At 37.4% G+C, this 23,347-nt stretch overlaps 1 protein-coding gene across 1 annotated transcript in view; it reads right to left on the minus strand.

The window, feature by feature from the left end:
- Positions 1-3,110: 3,110 nt before the first annotated feature.
- The window catches only part of IFIH1 (interferon induced with helicase C domain 1), a 54,985-nt gene continuing 34,748 nt past the window's right edge, over positions 3,111-23,347 (minus strand). The window contains exons 6-16 of the mRNA XM_077154015.1: positions 20,134-20,344; positions 19,107-19,324; positions 17,836-17,952; positions 16,113-16,236; positions 15,304-15,582; positions 14,664-14,923; positions 11,319-11,468; positions 10,408-10,569; positions 6,928-7,118; positions 6,370-6,460; positions 3,111-6,271 (exon numbers count right to left, since the gene is read on the minus strand). Coding sequence (XP_077010130.1) covers positions 6,092-6,271; positions 6,370-6,460; positions 6,928-7,118; positions 10,408-10,569; positions 11,319-11,468; positions 14,664-14,923; positions 15,304-15,582; positions 16,113-16,236; positions 17,836-17,952; positions 19,107-19,324; positions 20,134-20,344 — 1,983 coding nt within the window. The 3' untranslated portion in view covers positions 3,111-6,091. The remainder of the gene's footprint in view (positions 6,272-6,369; positions 6,461-6,927; positions 7,119-10,407; positions 10,570-11,318; positions 11,469-14,663; positions 14,924-15,303; positions 15,583-16,112; positions 16,237-17,835; positions 17,953-19,106; positions 19,325-20,133; positions 20,345-23,347) is intronic.

Consider the following 23,347-nt stretch of genomic DNA (forward strand, 5'->3'; position numbering starts at 1 on the left):
AATGTCTTCTTTGAAATGGCCTGGAGAGTACAATACACAGATTTTCCTCAATATTCTGGAAAATATTTGCTCTTTTGGATTAATGTCATTTTTTAAAATAGCCCAAAGTCATCTACAGCCAAAACTGGTGGTGAAAAACTGCTCTTACTCTCTGACTAGCAAATGTAAGGTCTCATTCTCATCTAAAGTAATGATTTCTCTATCATCTATCTATCTGTCTATCTATCTGTCTGTCTGTCTATCTATCTATTTATTTATCTATAATTTTTTGGCGTGGCTTTTAGTATGCTCTAAAGATCTTAGAATTGAAGAGCTCCTAAAATCTGGTATGAAAGTATAGCATGACTGAAATGAGAATACAGCTCCTCAAAGGGGAAAAAAATTCTCATTTACAAACATGTGTTCTCGTGATGTCTTTTTTTTAAAAAAAGTGTTTTTTTCAAATTTTTTATTTATTTTTTTTGCTACTTCTTTTCCTTAGGTCATAAGATTCTGAGAACTTTAATACATTTACAATAGGCAGATTTTATAAAAGACAAATGTCTTATTTTGAAGACTTGGCTGTGTTAGCAAGCTAGCACGTTAGGGAATTTCTTGCTCAGAAACAAAGCCTAGTGAATCTTTACAAGACAATAGAGTCTTATTTGCTCTGGGAGCCAAAAGAAAGCATAAATGTTAGTTCTCTTTCCATTAATCATGCTTTGAGAGTTTAATATCTTCTATAGCTTTATTTTACTTTTATCCAGGATAATCTGCCTACTTTAAACAATCAGAAGCAGTGGAAATGGTTGGCGTATTTATGGAGGTTCAGTAACATGGTCTTTCATGTAAGATGGGAATTTTTGGTGCAGTTATTCATATTATAAAACTAGTTGTTTGGCTTCCGAAAATCAAACCATCTAGTTAAAAATACAGTCTGTTCTGTTTCTAAATCACTTGGTTAGATAATTGGTCAGATGCCTATGTTTGAGTCATTTCCTATGTGAAATATAATGCATAAACATTTGAATATTTGAAAATTTTAAACTCATGAATTTATTTTCTTAGTCATATTGTCTTTGGTTACTATTGTAACAATCTGGGTTCAATTTGGAGAGCAATTTTTAGTAATAAGGTATTTTTAAATTAAATTCTAGATACTCCACAAGCCAATGAAATCGTCTGTCTTCCATTCTCATTAAAAGTAATCTCTCCTCCTCCTTTCTTATGACAATGATTACATCTTCCTTTTTATGAACATGGCTAATCCCTATAATTGAAGTGTAAAAGGTATGTGGGCAGGATCCTTATCTTGCAATCCTTCTCCATATCTAAAATACATTACCTTACCAATAGTAGGCACTTAAAAATATCTGACAAATGGATACATGAATAATAGATCATTCACTGGGTGTGTATATCTCCCTCAGTTAAATTTATTTTTCTTCTTCCCCTCTCATTTCTTTGTCCACATGTTTTAGACCGACTATCTTGCTATCCTCTTTGCCTCTATTTGCCTTTGTTTCTATTTATAGTCCCTTTCTACTTTAATTTCCTCTTCTTTTTTCTCTCCTGCAGGGAATACAACATTTTACATAGAATACAATATGTTTTAGGTATATTACAGTTATCTGAGTTTTGCATTTTTATCTCAAAATAAATGAGTGACAAAAATATAACCCTAAACTAAGTTATCATAAAATGTAGAGAACCTTAACTGACTTTTCACCTTTGTGATTGGTAGCTTTCAATGAAAAAAAGAAAAAACCTTTGGTCTAATTAAACACAAGAAAATGTCAATGTTTTAAAGAAAGATTTGGGGTTAATTCCATACATTAATTCCTACTGTGCTGGTTTGAAAGGAAGTATGCCCCCTAGAAAAGCCATGTTTTAATCAAAGTCCCATTTCATAAAGGTAGAATAATCCCTATCCAATATTATATGTTTGAAACTGTAATCAGATCATCTCCCTGGATGATGTGATTTAGTTGAGAGTGGTTGTTAACTGGATTAGATGATAACATGTCTCCACCCATTTGGGTGGGTCTTGATTGGTTTATTGGAGTCCTAGAAAAGAGAAAACATTTTGGAGAAAGAGATTCAGAGAGAACAGAGCAGAATGGCATGGCCATGAGAAGCAGAATCCACCAGCCAGCGACCTTTGGAGATGAAGAAGGAAAACGCCTCCCGGTGAGCTTCATGAAACCGGAAGCCAGCAGAGTAAGCTAGCAGATGACGCTGTGTTCGCCATATGCTCTTCCAGCTGAGAGAGAAACTATGACTGTGTTCGCCATGTGCCTTCTCACTTGAGAGAGAGACCCTGAACTTCATTGGTCTCCTTGAACCAAGGTATCTTTACCTGGATGCCTTAGATTGGACATTTCTATAGACTTGTTTTAATTGGGACATTTTCTTGGCCTTAAAACTGTAAACTACCAACATATTAAATTCCCTTTTAAAAAGCCATTCGATTTCTGGTGTATTGCATTCTGATAGCTAGCAAACTAGGACACCTACTAAGTGCCATTTACTTTGTATGTTCCACACAAAATCCCAAATTCTAATGACGGTCTTTCAAAGTTGGGAACTATAATTCTTCATAGTCTCAGAGAGGTTAAGTGACTTACCCAAAGTCACAAAGCTAATGAGGATTCAAGCACAAATTTGTCTCACTCCATACTCTCCCCATAAAAACAAAGAGATAAAATTATCTATCTACTAAGGATACTAATTGAGGAGAAAAAGTACAAACTGAAAAAGACCAAAGAAGCTCACAGTAATTTCAAATTAGTTTCATAACTCTAAAGGGAAATAAAATAATTGTCTTGTTTCTTCTTTATTGCTATGATTCATGTAATTGTTTACCAGATTTTGGAAGTGAGGATTTTATTGTGCTCAGGGTGAATGAACATGACGTTCCCTGCATGTTCTGTCCACTCTAGTTCTGAGAACACGATCTGTGTTACATGCTGAAAAGTGACATTTGGCTTTTGTTCTTGAAGAACATATGGAAATTTTTTTTCCCAAAGAAGTGGCAAAGGAATTCTAAGCATCTGCAAAGGCACATATTTGGGAAAGGATTGGGGTGACGAGAAAAGACTGAATCAAGAGCATTTGGTAGAAATTTTCAATAATACTCAATAAGCAATTTATTTTGACATTGGACAAGGCTAACATTTTCTCACACCCTTTTGGTTCTTTGCCATTAGCATATAAGTGTATTCAAGTCTTTTACATCTTAAAAGTAACAACAACAGGGGTGCATGGGTGGTTCAGTGGGAGAATGCTCGCCTTTCTTGTGGGAGACACGGGTTCGATTCCCGGACCATGTACTCCCCCAGCCCCCCAAAAAAGTAACAATGAGAAGAAACTCCAAACACCGTTGGCAAATTGTAAGCATCAAAAGTCCTCTTTTCTCTAAGGCATTAGAGATTGCAGAGAAGAAAATATTTACCTTTTTTATTTCCCTTTAAATTATTACTTGTGACATGCACTATTCATCATTTAAGAAACCATTTCTTATCCATTTTTTGTGTCACCTTCAATGTCTTCTCATCAAAATATTTGTAAAATATTTTAGTGATTGCCTCTGAATTTCACACGGAAAGAAATGGACTCAGACCTTTAGTTTTGCACTTTACATTTCTTATCCACAAGATCTACTGATAGCCTGTTGGCTTGGAACTGCTTGCTGTTCTATTTGAAATTTCCTGACATTTTCAGCCCTTTTGACATTTCATTGTGGAACCTGACTTGAGACATATAACTGCAGTTGTGTCTAGCCTTTATCAGACATTAGCTAGATCAAATGTTTCAAGTTCTCAGGAAGACCCACAACTGATATTACCGCAAGTCTTTAAAAGAAGGTCTTAAAATGAAAGAAGCTAGAAGGTCCAAAGAATGGACTATGGGTCTGCTCTCGTGATAAAGAACCTTGCATATCATTTAATCCAACCTCCCATTTTCCAAGAGGAAATTATCCTGTGAGATGAAGCTGCTCAAAATTGTACAACTTTTCCACAGTTTGATGGCAGGGACTGAAAAACACAGGCATTCTAACTCCAGGGCTAATGTCATGAGTATATGCTGGAAATGAGCCTAAAACATGTGTATTAAACCATTGATCGAAATATTATAGTTACAACAGTTGGTTTTGAATGAAATATGTGCAGCATAGTATGAGTTTTCAGGTACCATCGCACAGGAAGTTTTATACTATTTGAAACGTATTTAAAAACTTTAAATTAGAAATAACACTTTTTTTATTTAAAAAAATATGGGAAAACATAGATGAAAACCCCTGATATTTGTTGACACCTCAGAAAAAGTCTACATATGTTACAGTAGTACATTTAGCTATTTTATGCACTTGGTTTCTTGCATGGTTTCCAAAATGTCTAGAAGACAGTAATATTTTAATGGAGCAATATTTTAAGTGGAATCAGCCTGGAGTTTTTAAAGTATTTTAAGAAAACTACGATCTTCTTTGGTCCTCTTGCATTCCCAAAAGCTCTGATTGGTTACTATTCATATTTGCTTAGGTCTCAGTAAGAAAATATTCAGAACTGCTGTAATGTTGAATTGATTAATCTGCCAAAGCCACTGAAGAATTTTCTTGTCACTCTCTCCATCATTTTGTTTCTTTTCAGTCACAGGAGGGAACCATTTCTGTGGAGCAGGCCATCTTTGAGTGTTGGTCAAGATGGTCAGCTGAGGCTTCTGAATGAGTCACATATCTCTTCCACGCCAAAAGAGGCTGCTTGGCTGCTGAGAACATTCTGCGGTGCAAATTGCTGGCCCCATGTCATCTCCAAATGATCATACTTAGAAACACTGAAAATGTCCCAGTCACAGAGAAGTTACTCAACTGCCTGGGGGTGAGGAAAGGGAAGAAGCACTGATTTTCTCCTTATTCTCTAATAGCATCCAGCATCTGCTCCCTGCCACATCCCACATAAATGTGTTGCATCTCCACCGACAAGGTAAATTCCTGGGCATTAATAACTAGTCTGGGTAGAGCCACTACTCCTATCTGTAGGTAGTTTTCCAGCACAGGGTTATGTACCTGGAGAAAGCTAAGGATGTAAGCCTTAAAATTCTTGATGCTTTCTCTTATCTGTGTTTTACAGTACTTCCCATTTTTCAAAGACATTTTGTTTGTATACATAGATCGTTTAATCACAAAAGTTGGACACACAGTATGGTGGGCAACATTCTGAGATGGCCCCAAGATTCCCGCCCCCTGGTGCGCACATAAACTATTATAGTCCCCCTCCCTTAAGGGTGGGTGGGGCCTGTGGATATTATCGGATAGTCACTCCTGCCATTTACAGTTAAGTTATACAAGACTGCATCCTAGCAGACTGCAGAGAGAGATTCTCCCGCTGGCCCTGAAGAGGCAAGCTGCCATGTTAAGAAAGGGCCTGTGTGAGGGCCGCAGGGTAAGGGCAGCCCTATCTGTTCAGAGCACTCCCCCAGACAACAGCTAGCAAGAAAAGAGGGTCCTCAGCCATGGAGCTGAAAGGAAATGATCCTGCCAACAATCTGAATGAGCCTGGAGTGGATTCTTCCCCAGGGCCTCCAGCAGAGAACAGAGTCTGGCCGACATCTTGATTTCAGCCTCGCGAGACCCCAAGCCAAGGATGCTGCCTGGACTTCTGACTACAGAAAAGATGTGATAATGAATGGGTGTTGTTTTAAGCCACAACTTTGTGGTAATTTGCTATGCAGCAGTAGAAAACAAATTAGAGCAAAGGAAGATAATGGGATAATTTTTTCACAGATAAGGATATCAAAACAGAAAGATGAATTGATTTGCCTCATTAGTGACAGGCCTGAGACTGGTGTCCTCGGATCCTCATTTATATCTGACATTCTCTTCACAGTACCACAGCGCCCACACTAACGAGTATTATTGGTAGATTTCCTTTACCCCTGTCCACCAATGAGATGGATAATTGAAAGCATAATGTATTGTCTTCTCTGAAAGAGCTGCAGGGTAAAGCAATGATTTTATAATTCTTACTTTAGTTCTGTGGCATAATGAAAACATTCATTAAAATTGTATTAAATACCAAGTTAATAAAACTTTAAAAGAATCTTGAATCCAATGTTAATCTTCGTCACTAAACAAACAATATTCTGAATAGTCCAGATTAGGAAACGTGATAGGCAATTCCACCCATTTTTTGTATTGTTTCTTTGGTGAATTATTTTTGAAAACAACTACAAAATTCTTTATTTTGAGACAAGGCAAATCTAAGCCTTTGTGCACCATCATTGTTCCCCAAGCCTGGAAAACAAGAGAGAGAGAGTGAGAAGAAAAATTAAGCATTCAATTAAGCATTCCTTTTGGCCAAAGTAAAATTAAACCCACGGCCGTTTACTCACTTGGCCACATTTGCAGATAATTTCACCATTTGTTTGATAGTCAGCAAACTTCTCTTGTAGTGCTTTGTTCTGTCTCACAGTGTAGAGGTTCCTAAAATTGGCAAGGAGAGAGAATCATCATCGAGAAGTTACAAAGGACCAATATGCATGTTGTGGGACCTGAAGCTCATCCACATACAGCCCATCTTTCCCCACCTGCTCTTTCTCTCCTGCTGCCCAGACTTCATCACCAGGGCACATCAGATGGAGAGCCCCTCTCTGCACCTGCCTCTCAAGAGGCATATTCCCTTCTTGTGACTTCTGTTCCTCAAGTCTGCTCAATATTTCAGACTGATTTTATTTATTCAGACATTTAAGAACAAATATGAACATACACAAATTGATATGCCTTAAATCAAAATGGCTTTGGGTCTTACATTTGAAATGGGAATAGAATTCAGGGGTTAAAGGAGGGACAGATTTGAAAATTAATGGATTTCATATATGCCTATTTTGGAAGAACATTTATACTATCACACGCTTTTAAAGAAACCTGAAAATGGATCTTCCCAAACTCACTTGAATGCTGGTGTCATATTGACATGATGCATCTTTTCAATGACATGTATGTCCTCCCCCGAGCAGGCCAGCACACTGCAGTTTTTGCAGAGGAAAGTTATTAACGACGGATTGCTCTTGTACTGCTTTGCGATACTTCGCTTGATTTTCATTTTCTTTTCCATTATACTTTGCATCTGTAATTCCAAAATCTGCAACAAGAAAAGAATATTCATTGTTTTGTTTCTCTATTCATAGCTTTATTGAAGTAAGCCCTTTGGAATTTTGAGATTTTAGATAGTCACGAAAATAAGACACTTATATCATGGCCCAGGGAATAAAAGTCATGAGGCAATGACCCCCAAAGAATTTAGTATAGAATTTCATGTAATCTTGGAAACATGGACCCCTACATTGTTAAAAACAACAACAACAACAAAAAACCCAGGTCATTCAGTTTCCAAAAAGCTCTATAGTAAGAGAGTCCTTAGTAACATTCAATGAAACATCTCTCCCTCTAACCTCTTCCCCATCTTCCCCATCAGTTTTAGTTCTGTCTCCCCAAAACAGGTCTAAACTTCTTCCACATGGAATCTACTTAAAGAACTAAAACTATTATTCTACTCCTCACAATCTTCTCTTATCCATGCTCTGCCCTCAATTCCTTACATCTTTCCTCATAGGCCATAATTTCCGGACCCTTCACCAATTTGTTATTCTTCTTTATACACTGCTAGTTTCCTACCCCGTATCCATTTGACCTTAAGATCAGAACCACAATTTTACACTAGGTGGCAACATGTGAATTAAATGACGACATTTTCCAGACATGGCCACTGAGATATAAGAGGAAGTTGTTGAGTGGCATTTCTGGAAAGGCTCTTAAAGAAGATCACATAGCTGGCATGTGCTCTTTGCCCTTTCCGTCTTCCTCCTTCTTCCTGCCTAGAATGAGGATGTGACAGTTGGAATTCTATAAACCATCTTTTGACCTGAGTATGGATGTTAAATGATAAAAGGGCAGAGAAGAGAATGAGAAGAAGCCTGGATTACTCATGACATCCTGGAGATACCACACCAGCCCAGACTACCCAGATTCTTTTATGTGAGACAATAAGCCCTTAAGTCCCTATATTCAAGGCTCTGTGACCAGCAGCTGAATTTATTTTGTAACAGAAACTATACTGTAAAGGGAGAGAGAGATGTAAAACTTGAAATAGGGACCCACCAATGCTCACAGCTACCTAGCTGGAAAGCATAATTCTTGAATATTTTACCTCAAAACTGAATCTCTCATGGATGACAGATTTCTATTAAACTGTGGAGGAAGATATTACTTTCTTTAAGACCAAGGGGACATTTTCAGTAAAAGTAAATCATCCAGGCTGATGAACAAAGCTGATTGGGCCATCTCATTGCCTCTTGCATCTATGAATTAGGGCTCAGTTTCAGGCAGCCATGTTTAGTACAGAAAAGATAACAAAATCCTGTAAGCAAACTTGGGGGTTATATAGTAGTTTAATCAGCCAAGTATAAAGAAGAATTACCTGTCTAAATTCCAACAATATAATACATTGACATATTCTGTTCCTTAAAAGTTTAGTTAGGTTGTTCTTGCCAAAGATTTACAGGTCAGTGAGCTATGATTTGGGAAAAGATCACATACAGGTAGGGAACTAAGAACACCTTTGAGTGAGACAGAAAAAAATAAAACCAAGATCAGAGTATAGATATATAACTAAGACATCAGAAGCAAAAAGAAAAGTTCCAAAATATTGGAGAGATATGAAGTGATTGGAGTGGCAGAGAGAGAGAGAGAGAGAAAAGAAATCATAATAAATATATAGGAGGGACAGCTCCAATCAGTCTAAGTCTAAATAAAATGTGACAATCTGCTAAAAATTGTTTAGTCAATGCCAAGGAAAATGTTTAAGATCCTAGAAGTCTGATTTGATTTAAGAAGAGTTCAGTTATTTATACACTCTGTATATGAGGTAGAAAATATATTTCATCTCATGGTTCAACTCTCACCATTTGTAGTAGTTGTCTGAACATTGTGTTGGAGAGGATGCTTGAATCAGAAGAAAAGAATGATGTAACCTAGCAGCCAATGTCTTCTAGGGACTTTGACTGGAATAGTAATAGTGGCAACCCACCCTCCACATCATTGCCTTCTCTACTCTGGGTTCGTTTACCTGGGGTGGTTTAGGAAGGCAAGTCTTTTAGCCAAAGGAAACCTAAAATGGTAGTCCATTCCAAAGCCTGGAAAGGAACAGAACCTTGTTCTAGAGATGGTCTGGAAAAATTTGACTCATAAACTCCGGAAACTGTCCTACAATTTATCCAAGTATTAAAACAACAAGTCTTCAAACATCAGTCTGTAAATAGCCACTTGACTCATCTACTTAGGACATTAAATGTGAGGCAATAACTTTCCAGTTGCATTATTTGGCTAAAAATGTTTCATTTGCCATTGCAAAATGTTTGGTTTGCCTTATAAAGAGGTTGTAAAATATAAGCGTATGTAGAAACCTGGCCAGGAAGTCTTGGAGTTGGTTATAGCAATGCACACCAATTTGAAAGCAGCCCTTTCCTGAAACTCTATTTAGGGTAGATCCAATTCCAATGTTAAGAAACTAACATTCACACCCATATGCAAGGGTGTGAATTTTCTTCTAAATGGATTGTTTGCTATTATAGTAGTTACAGTCTTTAATTCATTGGCATGGGGGATTTACTGAAATATTGTGGAAATACATTCTTCCTTCACGGCATTCCTTTTTACAACTCAAATGACGCTATGTTAGTAAATTGAGATGTAGCTGGATGACACACTGCGTATTTTCTTATCATTCAGAACCAGCCTCAATGTCCCTTCCTCAAGGAGGCCTTGTCTGACCACCCAATCTGAAGTGCCCATCTCGGCACATGTTTCACACTGTCCTGTTCCAATTCTCCAACATTTATCTCTATATGATGTATTTCTTGTTTTTTTTTTTTTTTTTTAATTTCTGCTAGTTATTTCCCTTCCCCTACCCTCACCAAACACATACTAGAATTTTAGCTTCAGGCAGCAAAGATCTTACCTGTCTTGTTTGCCATCATGTTCCTTATTCCTAGAACATTGCCTGGCACACAGTAGGCATTTAATGAATATTTCCTGAATGAAAAAATTACGCACATACAGACAAATTGGATCAAACCAAAATCATCAGGTTGCATTGAATGGATGAGTTGCAGTAATCTCCGGATCAAGGGCACTCTAAATTTATATAATCAACTATTATGTTTGGTTTAGCTGGAATGGATCCCTGAAATTTCCTTCCTACCACGGATCTTGATTCTTTGTGTATGAATCTGAACCAAATACAGCTCATCAAGCTGGAACTAATAATTCAGCACAAAAATCTGTCTCAAGACTTAGCCACAAAGACATCAATTGCAACCACATGTAGCTATTTAAAAAGGGAAATTAAATTCACAGAGGGCCAAAAACAATACCTTATGAGCATACTCCTCTGGTTTCATATTTTGAACATGGTCTATGGCTTTATACATCATTTTCTCTCGGTAATCATTAACGGTCTCACGCTCAATGACTCCTGAGCCCCTGTGGGCAACCACAACGTAGGTGCTCTCGTCGGCTCTGGCTCGACCACGGGCCTGGGAACGGAAAGAAACCCAGTAAACAACGAAGGGCTACGTCTTGCTAGAAACTCCCCTTTTCTTAGCCTAGGATAATACTCATTGCTCAGTGTTTCTCAGCCTTCAAATGAGCTCTCTATTCTCTGTAAAGTTCTTGTTATCTATTCTTTGGAATTCGGCTATTTGAAACTCAAAATGCAATTTCTGTCCCCAGAGCCCCTCCCTCAAACCTCAGGACCCATCATCAGTGACTTGGACGGGGCATGGAGTGTCTGATCTTGGAACCATGCTGTTGTGAGTGAAGAATGGAGCCAGGGCTATCCCTGGTGTACTACAGTGGAGTTGTTTTTTTTGGTTTTTTGTTTTTTTTGGTGCATGGTCTGGGAATCGAACCTGGGTCTCCCGCATGGAAGGCAAGCATTTTACCGCTGAGCCACCCGTGCACCCCCTACACTGGATTTTTCGCACATTTTCCCATGGAAACATGTTCAACAGGTGATAGATTTATACGAACCTCTTAATAAAGTGATATTCACATACATTTTGAGTAACAGAAATTTTTGTGGCTGGCCCAAGACCCTAGCTACCAATTACCAGTTCTTCAGATTGTTCTTTTAGAGGAAAAAAAAAAAGGTAAGTTCTCAAAACAAAAGGGATGTTCTCCACCCCCCCAAAGGGATGCTGTTTTGCCCTGTTTTACTAGAAGAAAGCATTAAAATAAGAATATAAAAAGTAAACATGGACATATTAGAGATCTCTGAATGTACCTGCACCATGGCTATTTCATTAGTGACAAGCCCGTAGCGGATAACAATATTGCATTCTTTGATATCCAGACCTTCTTCTGCCACTGTGGTAGCGATAAGCAGATTTATTTTCCCAGCGCGAAATTTACTAATGACTTCTTTTTGTTCATTCTGTAGAAACATTGTAATAAATTAAATTTTGCCATGCTAAACACATTAAAATCTTCTAATTATGAGAAGAAATAATAAATTGCAACTGGTCAGTGTAAATCAAAGGCGTAGCTCTTGTACGGATTTGTTGCCATCTGTCTTTGGCATTGAACAAAGACACGATGGTGAGACGACATTTGATTTCCAATCTGGGGTACCATACAAATAACAAAAATATTTCCATTTTCTAGTCTGGATGTTGGAAGACCATCATGTATGCCAAGGAAATAAACTGATGGGCAACTTGGGAGGAAGCTAGGGAGGAGACGTTTTTGGTTGGGAAGAAGAGACAGTAATAAGAAGCAAAAATGTGCCTTGCTTTCTACTACTTTAACTTCAGAATCTTTCATTTTCAAAGGCGAAGATCCAATGATATTTTTATAGATAGTTGAGCTTTGGATCACAGAGAAAATATGCACCGTAGACTGTCTTTGGTCACTTCAACAGTCATTAAAATAAGACATTTAACGGGATATTCCTGAATGTAGCAAAAGGAACCCATAAACACTGGGTGACTCCAGGGTGGAGACCTGGGGGACAAACAGCAGTGGAATACCTTCGTACCTTATTAATTTTAAACAATGTAAGTGTATTGTCCATTCAAAAAAGATGATAAAAGTAAACATGAAAGGATGGGCTATGCAAAACATAATTAAAACAAACATTGTAAGTGGAAAGAAAAAAACATCTGATATCTGAAAGTTAACACAAATGAAGAAATTAAAATCTGCACTTTGGCCGTTGCAAATGAGGAATGGGTAAGCATGAGCATAGCTCGGTCTGGCCAGGGTAGTTTGATTTTCAAAGCCACCCTCTTCAAAGCTGTTGGTCTAGCCATATGTTAAACCAAAATAAACATGCCAGAACCACACTGTGTTCTCCCAACCCCTTTGCTTTCTTCTCACAGGCAATTTGAGTCCTTATTTAAATGACTCCTAATTACTGGAGTAACCCTGTATAAGACTCTCTGTAAGTCTTCCCTGATAATTTCTCCCTCCGACCCTTCATACTGACAAAAACTTGCAAGTACCTAGATGTTAGCTGAAGATTGTAGTGTCTTAATTTATTTTTTTCTTACTTTTTCTTTTATTTTTTGGCTATTTCTTTTCTGTAGTGCCTTAATTTAAAGGAGTAACTTTAATATGAAAATTACATAGTGTCAGTCCCTCAAATTACATCAAGTAGATGCCTAGCTCGTCTCCTCATGACCAAGCCCACCCCAGTGTATGAGGTGAGGTGTGGGAGTGAGGAAGGAAGGTGTTCTCTATTTTGGCATAAATGCCCAAGTCTGAAATGGATAAAGGGCAGAAAGTAGCTTGGCATTTATACCCCACCTCTCTTCAAAGAGGATCAAAGACAACTGATAATAAAATAATAAAGCCGATATATAATAGAAATGGAAAAAAATTAAAGAGTGAAGTTACATTACTTGTAAACATTAACACAGTTGCTGTGAGAATAAACTTCAATTTTGCCCGTAAGCTTCCTGGAAGCTAAGGCACGAAGGGAAATGCATTAAGTAAACCAGAGATCATCAAAAAGGAAGATGCAAACTCATCACCAAGGAAGACAATGTTTTCCCTGAACTCAATTTCAGATGCCACTTAGAAATGGGTACTGAGAGTTACAGTGGACAATTTCAAGAACTTCTTTTAAGCAAACACTAAAGAGATGAATTTGCTGTGTTATAGAGCAGAGTTTATTAAAAGCGAAATCGTAATATTAAGACACAATTCAGTTGATGTGAATTTCCGAATGGCAGTAGTAATTTGATACAAGTGGGTGGTCGTTTTATTTGGTTGAAGTTTAAATCTTCGCAATCCTAAAGGAGTATTTGGATTGAATATTCACTGGACTTTCACGCATATTGCTACTCATTTTTCAGCAAATACTTATGGAGAGCCGATTCCTCCTATTAGGGTTGGTTTACGGCAGCAAATGAAACCATACTCCTGATCCCATCTATTTAACTTTCTATTGGTGGGAGATAGACAACAAGCAAACTTGTAAGTTTCCTAATTCCTTACTCTTCCAAGGTAAGGGAGGTAAGAAGCAGGGAGAGGTGGGGAAGGTAGTGTCTGGTGTGCTGGTTTACAAGGGCTGGTCAGAGAAGGCTTCTCTGTGGAGATATCAGAGAAACAGGGTCCTGATGGAAATGAGGAGGTAAAAAAAGTACCACACACACATACACACACACATATATTCACTATAAAATTATATGCCTTCTATACCTTTATAAATTAAAAACATGCCAAAGCTTTGTCCTTCTCTTGAGTTTAACTTAGAATTTGAAGAGAAGAAACAGGCAAATAATAAAAAGAAGTACTGTATTTCATTAATTCTAAGATGTACATCCTTTTTCACATTTTACCATCCCTAATAACGAGATATGACTTAGTATCTATGAAATGCAGAATTAGGAAACCTTGCAAGGATATGGGGACAAATCCCACCAACCTGACTGATAGTGACCATAACCAAATGAGAGTCCCTCTTGCCCAACCAGGCTCAGGGTCGATTCGGCTTTAGTCTTCAGAAGAAATTTTACTCCAACAACCCATCATTGTTTTACCTATGCTTGTAATGTCAGCAAGTCCTTTTTTTCTCCCAAGTGTTTAGTTGTTTTCACTGTTCACATCATCACAGAAATGGTATAAGAATATGAAGGGGAGGGGGGGAGAAACCTTAAAAGGTGTAAAAGAAAACCTCACAATCCCAAATTTCTAACACGTCCAATATTTTAATTTTTTCCAAGTTCCTTTATAGGTCTAGTCCTATGCAAACATATTTCACCCAGTTCTAATAACAATGCACACAATGTGGGGAGGGGATAGTTCTTATTTTTCCACTTCAAATTATATTGTAGCCATGTCTTCATCTTGTTACGAGTTTAGTTTTCACTCGTTTTCGTAAGGGAAGCTCAATTGAGAAAGTTCCTCCAAGTGCGTGAGGGATAATGACTTCTTTGACAATGCTTGACCTATGACCTATTAGATAGTACAGATTAGGTTGCTTTTACACTCAAATTTTCATGAACAAGTGTTTCATTCTGTAAAGTTACTTTTTTGGGTGGCGAGAGAACTGATAGAAAGAGACTGCAAGCAATGTGGATAGGGTAATGACAGCATACAAAGAAATCCTAAGGGATATTTATACCTGCGTCATGGGCTTGAACTCACTGCAGTGTCCAGCTCCAATTAGATGGTGAGCTTTGACTCCGACTTCTGCAAATTTTTCATTTTCAGTAATCCAGTGGGAAAGGGCAAATGCACTCTGTCTTGTTTTTGTGAAAATTATTCCCCGTGCAGATTCCTCCGTCCTAGTATAATGTTCCATTATGGTGTTTCTTAATTTGATCAATTTTTCATTTTCGTGTTCTGGGTTTTGAGCCAACTCTTTCAACATTTTCTTGTTTTCTTTAAGAAAGGATTAGTTAAAATTAGTAAAGCATGCAAATAATTACACTAGAAGATATAAGTAAGGATGCACAGAAATTCGACTCCACTACAGCTCGTCTTGCACTGTATCAAATAGCCAGGCCAATTTAATAAATTTACTGCCGTCATCTTGACAATAAAACCACATGACCAAATGATCAACTGGGATCATATAATTTGTGGCTAATCTGATCACATCAATGTGAACTAGCCCCAATCTGAGTGGGATTTCTTCTTTCAAAGTGATATTTTAATAGGGTCTTTTGGAGAGTTTATGAGACGCAGTAGGTTTGTGCCAAAATGTAAATGCACAGGACTGTGAAATTACATTGATTACATTTGGTTACATTGATTCTTACCAAAAAATAAAGTCATGAGAAACCTATCTGTCTCGTCCAGTTTCATAGGCTTCTTTCCATCATCTTCATCCTTGTCCACATCGCTACCGCCTTCGCCATCATCTTCATCACAATCATCTTCTAGGACTGCAAACTTCTTTTCTCTCTCCTCGTTATAGAAAGCTTCAAGGTGATCATAGGCATCGACCATTCGGATGGTGTCATTAATCTGCAGGGCTTCATTGTACTTTCGCAAATGCTCTGCACAAACGCGGTCTCTGCGATTCCCTTCTCTTGCAGCTACGAGGGAATATATTACATATAGCAAAATAGTGTGAGAACAACATCCTTAAAATAGGGCCAGGGACTTGAATACGTTTATGATACTGACTCCAAAGTATGCTGCATCTTCTTTTTGAAATGGACAAGCTAAGGCTCAAAATGAGCTTGAAAAGGGGCAAGATAGCCAACAGCTAGAGTTTCTGCTTGAGCTCCCTGTCAGCAAAAACACATATCCAATCCCTGCTGACTCAGAAGAATGACAATAAAAAACATGTCAGGTGAGTTTGCCTTTGGAGACATATCTGTTAATATTTATCTTAACATTTTAGATATACAAGTCAAGGACTCTAAAGATTAAAAGAATGGATGAATCAGCCATCCTTTCCTTAAAGAAGGAATTATAACCCGTTTATCCTCCTGCCTGGAACATGGGTATTCCATCTGATATTACATTTGCTTTCAATTTGCTTGGAAATATGTGATACAGTCTTCTGAAATCTTGGCACCAACATGAAACAAAACAATTGTTGGTTCAAAATCCAAGTTACCTTTTTTTTCTATTTGAATGGCCCATTGTTCATAGGGTTGAGTTCCAAAATCTGACATAGGACTTATTTGGCAAAAAGCCTGAATGCTTGTCATTATCTCCAGAAGCTTCTCTTTAAATGGATCCTAAAAATAAATTATACACTTATTCTTCCATATTTGTATTGTTGAACAAATAACATTTACTGTTAAAATAATTTCCATGTTGTAATAACGTTGACACAGCGTCTTTCTAGAGAAAGTAACAAGTTCATCTCCGATCACCCCTTTGCACATTTTTTTTTCTTTTTGTTAGCTTTTCTTTTACCTCTACCTCGGCCAAACCCACCCCAACACCATGTGGACCCTTGCTGGGATTTACAATTTTAAAGCTAACAGAAAAGTTAATGAATGCCATAAACCTTGAACGATGAAGACATGTAAAACATTACATTAATGCCACAGTTTTTAGAAAGCCTAAACTTAATTTAAGGAATACTCCTCTTTGAGGAACTGCCTTAAGTATTATTTCTACCAATATAAAAAATCAGAAGTTAGGATAGTGATTCCCCTCAGAGGATGGCGAAACCGGACAGGAAATAGTCTGGCCCTTGATTTGGATTTTGGTTGCAAAGATGTGTTCATTTTATGAAAATTCAGTGATCTGTACACTCAAGACTTTTGTTCTTTTCTGCATGCATGTTACATTTCAATAAAAAGTTTACTAAGAAGTTAGGTGACAGAAATGGCAAATTCTTTTTAAAAGTATCCTGAGAAAAATTGCAGGACACCCCCTGCCCCCCCTCCCCTGCCAAGATTATGAGTGGGAACATGCATTTCAATTTATCAAATAAAATTGCATGAACAACAGCAACAAAAAGTAAAGGTGAATAAAGTGTCTTTAAATGTGCTAGTGCAGCTGGAAAAGACAGTACATTTTTTCAGAATTTCAGGAAAGTTAATCTATAGACGATGGTCACCTGGTTGCATGCCTATCACATATCAAGCATAGAATTATCTATACACATATTTCATATCATTTAATCCTATCATCTGTATTAAATAGATTTTCTATGATTAAAGTTATAAAATACATATAGCTAAAGTGTATCGTGCTTGTAACATTTTTCAAAAGAGAAGCACTGACATAATGTACTGGTCATAATGTCCAAATTGATTTTCAATTGGCTTTTATACTCAAGGAAAATATCCACTGCAAAAGCAATATTAAAGTAAATATGTCAGTTCTTTACCAAGTCAGTGTTTTCCTTAGAAAGTAAATATGCAAATATGCAAATTAGCTAGGATTCCCATTATCACTGCCAACTGTAATTTGGTAGCAACAAAATATCTCTGAGCTTGCCGGTGTGGAATACCAGAACAGCAACTCTGGAATTCACCAAGAAAGTAAGAAAGGATAAAACAAGCTGTTTTAGTCCTTCCAGCTTAGCTGTATGTACCCCTATTTCACCCCCAACCCCAAATCCTGTCCACCCCTGTTGTGGCTCATACGTAGCCAATTACAGAGCTGTTCTGTACTTCATATAAGCTAGAAAATTAGAGGAAGAATGGAGGAGAAAATTCACATCTATGCCTGGCTCTCTAGTATTAATAAAAAGGAATAAGACAAGCATTTTTGCTAAAATGTAAAAATAATATTCGGATGGTTAGGAAAAAATTGACTTTGTAATCTTTCAATTTTGTATGCTATCATCATTCAATACATATGAAATTTTAATCACTTACTTCTCTGGTGATATCTGCAATTGCAAACTTCTTACATGGCTCCTTTATTTGGTCTTTGAGTTGACCAATATTTTCTTTCACTGTTTTAATGGTAAATGCATCAAGGTTTGCACATATCTGGAAAAGAAATAATCAAATGATTATTTTTCTCTTCTAATTGATTCAATGTCGAATTCTTTTTTCATGTAAAAAATATGTAGCACTATTTGCTAAATATAGCATTTTAGTAAGTTTTACACTGAGTCTGATTAACCAGTAATATTTGGCATTATTAGGAGCTTCTTAAACAAGTTGTTGGATAATTCCAGAAAGGAAATGAATTTATTTTCATTCTGTAAATTCTGTTCTCCAGGTGGAAAATTGGATACAGAAAGAGTATAGTGACGTGAGGAGAGCAACAGAAAACTGTTATGTGATAATCACATTACAGCAGGCATAATCAAGGCCATCGTAACACCCATGGTTGAAATCACCACCCTCTTGTACACAGAGAGAGCAGTACAAAGTTGGGAGCTGTGGATGCCCCCGTGGCTGGCTCTAGATTGGAGTCAGTCCTTAATCTTAGCAATGAGTTTTATCTTGCAGCCAATAAATGTGCCTCTGAATGTTATGTCTATATGATTTTTATTGAGTTCAACTTAAAGTAAGGGACTAAAATGCAAGTGCAATTGCCTCCGTGCCAACATATCTCTCAATAACTCTGAATTCATTTAACACTTGAGATCAAAAGCAGCACTTTATTTGGTGTTACCATTTTGGAGCAACTGATAAGTAATGCATCTTTAATTAAAAATCCTCATATCTCCATTTCTCATGTAATTTGACGTAAGCAGAATCTGAAGACCACATAGAAAAGGCAACACACAGTAGAAAGCAAGTAATTTTGAAATTCATGGAGTAAGACTTTATCATGTAGGACAGCTAGAATCTTTCCTAGTTAATGAATATTTCTGTTTCAAACAGATCATTAAGTTTAACTATTTAAGAATAAATGGTGAAAAGAACAAACAGTTCATTTGTTTCAATTTCCCATTCATTATATCCATTTGTGATGTTGCTCTGCATTATTTATTAAGGTATATTACTGTTTTTTAGAAGACTGCATATTTACTTTAGTTAGAGCAAATAGATTTCACTTTATTGATGATCATGGAATAATCTTCTTTTTGTATATACCAGAGCACCTGATGCAACCTTAATTTAAGAATCCAAGAAGCACTGGTATTGGTTTTAGCTTTGTTTTATTGTTATACAAAAAATTAATGACTTACTTTTAAAATGTGTTCCTCGGCTTTGGCTTGCTTATTGGCCCCTCCAACACCAGGTGAAGCAGTTAATCCGAGTATCTGAGGTAGGGGAATTACTGGTTTGTTTTCTTTCTTGAGTTTATTGTTTTTCAACTTCTGTTTCAGATAACGCCTCATTATGTTATTATAAACTGCTTCTTTGTTGGTGTGATGGCATTCATCAATGATGAGGAGGGAAAAGTCTTAAAAGAAAATCCAAACAGTTCATTTGTCCATACCAGCAAACTACAACGAAAAAAGTACATTTAACCTAGCAAAGTGAGCTGCCTTTGGGGTGCATTTCTCAGGTCAAATACCAGTGTAGTTCTCTTTCCCTTTTCAGGATGGAAATGTAACTGTACTAAGCAACTGTACATATGGAAGTTTATGCATATCAATCATGAAAATATCACTGTTAAATATTATCTCCATTTAGTAGGTGAATTTGCAAAGTTTATACAGCCAAAAGAAAGCATCGGGGTGGAATTCAAACCCTGTCTTGCTTCCAGAAACTCTCAGGATTACCCTTTTGTTCTGTAATAACATATTTCATTCTAAGTTGGTGAGTTTTCTTTTTATTCCTTCAAAAGAAAACAGCACTATTTAAAGAGGAGCAATTTTGCCTTGTTTTAACACTGCATTAAATTATTTTATATTTTTGTACTTCTTTCCCTTCCCCTTCCTATCTTCTCTTCCCATCTCCCACAAAATGGAGAGGGTTGGGAAAAAAAGGCAGATCTAACAGGATTGATGAGTATATTAAAAAAACTTGTCCGTACCTAGAAACTGAAGTAATGGGAGGCCCAGTTAGTGCTTATTTATTAATGATATTCTTATTTATGCATAATAAAGTGATCTAATTAGAAACTTAATGTCAAATTGTTTCTCTCAGGAAGTAGAGGAAGGGCTTTTAAGAGCAATGAAAGGCAATCTAAACCAAGATTTATCTTTTCTTTGGATCTACATCCTTTAAATTATTTAATGAATATTGCTTCTATTACTACAAACTAACCTGATAACTGGACACCAGCATCTTCTCCGTTTTCTGAATTTAAAAGGGAATTTTCAAGGATTTGAGCTGTACTGATAATAACATCATGGGATTTGACAACTTCCGGAAACGATATTTTCAGTTGGGTGTCACCACTTAACCCAATAACACAGTACCACTTCTTCAAAAATGGTTCAAACTCTTTGCGGAAAAGCTGTTCCACCAAGGGTACCTTAAAGAAATGCCCAGATTTTAAAAGACAAATAAAAAAAGAACAGTCAAAGCACAATAAACACTGATCAGAGGCCCACTACACCTCAGCATTAACAGAGAGAAATATTTACGTTATCAGTCAGGTCTGACAACCTATCCATCACTGCATTCATTCATCTGCCAATAAATATTTATGGAATGGCTATTAGGTGCTAGACTTGTGTCTTGGACCTAAAGATGTTTAAGCTATAGCTGACACCCTTGAGGGAGGTTGTCTAGAAGGCCACATGGACCAAAACAAAACAAAACAAAAACAAAACATGGCAATAGAGTGTGACAATCCCCTCCCCCCCCCACACAAGCATATGCAAAGTGAGAGCAAAGCAGCAACTTGCTGTTCAAAAGAAGGGTTTAAAAAGAATTATCGAATAAACCACAGGTCAGTGAAGAGGTGTGTTGAAGCTAAGGTTGGATAAGAAATACATTCTGAATTTGCAGAGAAGGAACAGTCTGTCAAGGACTGCGAATACCACAGAGGGTATTGTAAATTCAGTGTAATCGTTCCCAAAGACCCCTAGAGTTGAGTGGTAGAAGTGACTTACTCCTGTTATTTGTCTTTGGTTTGGGCCAGAGGCAACAGGCCTGGAGGAATGGCAGGAGCAGGGAAACAGAAGTGAGGAGTTGAGGCATTGACTAGGGAAGCTGATGTGAAGTGAAACAATAAACCGCTGGAATTGATTTGGTGATCGAGCAAGAACAAAGCAGCAATTACGCTTGGCAAATAAATGCAAATTGCCAGTGCTTTTCGGCGGACTCTGTGGTAGTGTCTGATGAAGGTAGCTAAATTGATACCTCAAACTACACATATCCACATATCCAGTCATTCCAACTGCCTCATGGGTTAGCGGAAACAAATAGCCAGGCAAAAGGAACAGCCAGGTGGGTGGGCCATCTCGGAGGACTTCTGCAAAAGAGGGCTCGGGGAGTGCAAGAGGAAATAGGGAGCTGGCAGGGAGAGTTTCAAGGGAGAACCTCAAAGGATGCTCACTATGTCCTGCTAACTCGATTACCAGCTAATAGTATCAGTGGTTACCTTTTCACTGCTGGGTATATGTATTCATTTTTTTACTTTATGCTGAGCCCCCTTATATGTAAAATAAGCACTGGCTGGTCTCCCTGGCTGAGCAGAATGGTGTACAAAGAACAGTGCTTTGCACTATTATTTAGTAGAAATGAAGAAGATTTCTGAGAGTGAATAAGGGACAAGGGTGGATGGTAAAAGGGGACCCATGAATTCCAAGGAAGCAAAATAGATTTACATTAAGGAACAGAAGTTGGAAGTGGAAAAAAAAAAATCACAGCTGAAAAGAGTAAGAAGCAAAACTTTCCCTTAGTGTTTTTTCAAAGTGATCTGTGATCTACCTGCCACAAAACCATTTGAAAGACTTGGAAAATGCATACTCCTGGGTCCCATCCAAGAACTACAAAGTCTAAGGAGAATCTTGGGACAGAACCCTGAAACTTGCACTTTTATGACGTCTCCCCTGTGATACTCAAGCCCTTAGAAATTTGAGAACCACAGCTCTTCTCTCTCTTCCACAAAGCTGTTCCTGATTTACTCTTCTAGAAGTATTCTTTCCATTCCACTTACATGATATAAAAAATAATCAGATAAGGAAGCAAGAAAGAATGATTCTAAGGAAGGGAATAGAAATTAAATCTCGTGAAAAAAGCAGCATGATCCAGAGAAAGAAAATCAGCTCTGAAAACAGCTACTCAAGTCACTTACTTGTTGACGGACCTTCAAGATACTTAATCTCTGCTCATCTCATTAACAAAATGAGGATAATGTTAACCTACATGATACGGCTGTTGCAAAACCTATGTGAAATAAAGGCTGGTGCACTGCCAGTACTCAGAAAACTCCCTGATATTTTACCTGTCCTTTTATCCTGGCCGTAGAATGCAGTGAAAAGAGAAGATCAGGTGATGTCAGAAAATAAGGACTCAAGTCTAAGCTCTGCAGCTTAATTGGCTGATAACTCGATAACCTGCTCATGGTATCAGTAATTACCTTTTCACTGGTCTACTAGCTATATGTTATTCATCTCTTTTTACTTGAGCTGAGCTCCACTTCTGCATTCTATAAGGGCTGGATGATCCTGACAGGTCAATGAATCTGAGCCTCAATTTTCAGATGGGTAAAATGGGGATAATATTTTAACCTCAGAGAGTTTTCGTATGGATTTAATGGATAATTTCTGTGAGAGTATTTTGTAAAATGTGATAAAATATTAATTATGTTATTAATGCACAGTCCTTATCCCCCTTCTAGACTGTGGGTTTCTTGAGGACAGAATCTACATTTGATTTATCTTTAAATACTCTCATGCTGGATGATTTAATTGATAATCTCTGTACCATAGAGTGACATAGAACATGAGGTTCTGCTCATAAAGAGTGAGTCAAGACCTTCCAAAGAAGCAGCATCCTCCCAGCTACAGAATATAAAGAAGTTGTCAGGAGCTAGCAGGTGTTGGAAATCCTGATAGGCTGGTAGTGTTGACTTCCTACTGAAGGACACAGAGAAAGACATATGCAAATGTGACATGGCTAATTGGGAGGTGTGTGGTCCTCTTGGAGCCTTCTCCTGAGATGTGACAGTGAGCCTGCCAAGACTAATCGAACCCTTCTGCTGCCCAGTTCTGCTCAATCAGATGAGGCTGCATTGCAGCATCTGAAGGAACTTGGGATTTCTTTCTCATGATGTTGAAGCCCTAGATAGGAAATATAAGATCTGGGAACACAGGTGGTGTTTTCATTTCTCTCTGCCTTAGAAGGCTATTATTTTGGAAAGAAGGGAGGAAGGGATATGAAAGTAAATGGTGTTAGGAACAGAATTTCTCTTTTCCAGATCAAATACTACAGTAGCTTGCTACAGGGCCAAATGCAGGATGCAATTAATGTTGCACTGAAAAGAGTTAGAAAAAAGAGTTAGAAAAGAATTAAAATGGAAATTGCT

The sequence above is a fragment of the Tamandua tetradactyla genome, chromosome 3, assembly GCF_023851605.1.
Source record: "Tamandua tetradactyla isolate mTamTet1 chromosome 3, mTamTet1.pri, whole genome shotgun sequence".
NCBI classification, from domain to species: domain Eukaryota; kingdom Metazoa; phylum Chordata; class Mammalia; order Pilosa; family Myrmecophagidae; genus Tamandua; species Tamandua tetradactyla.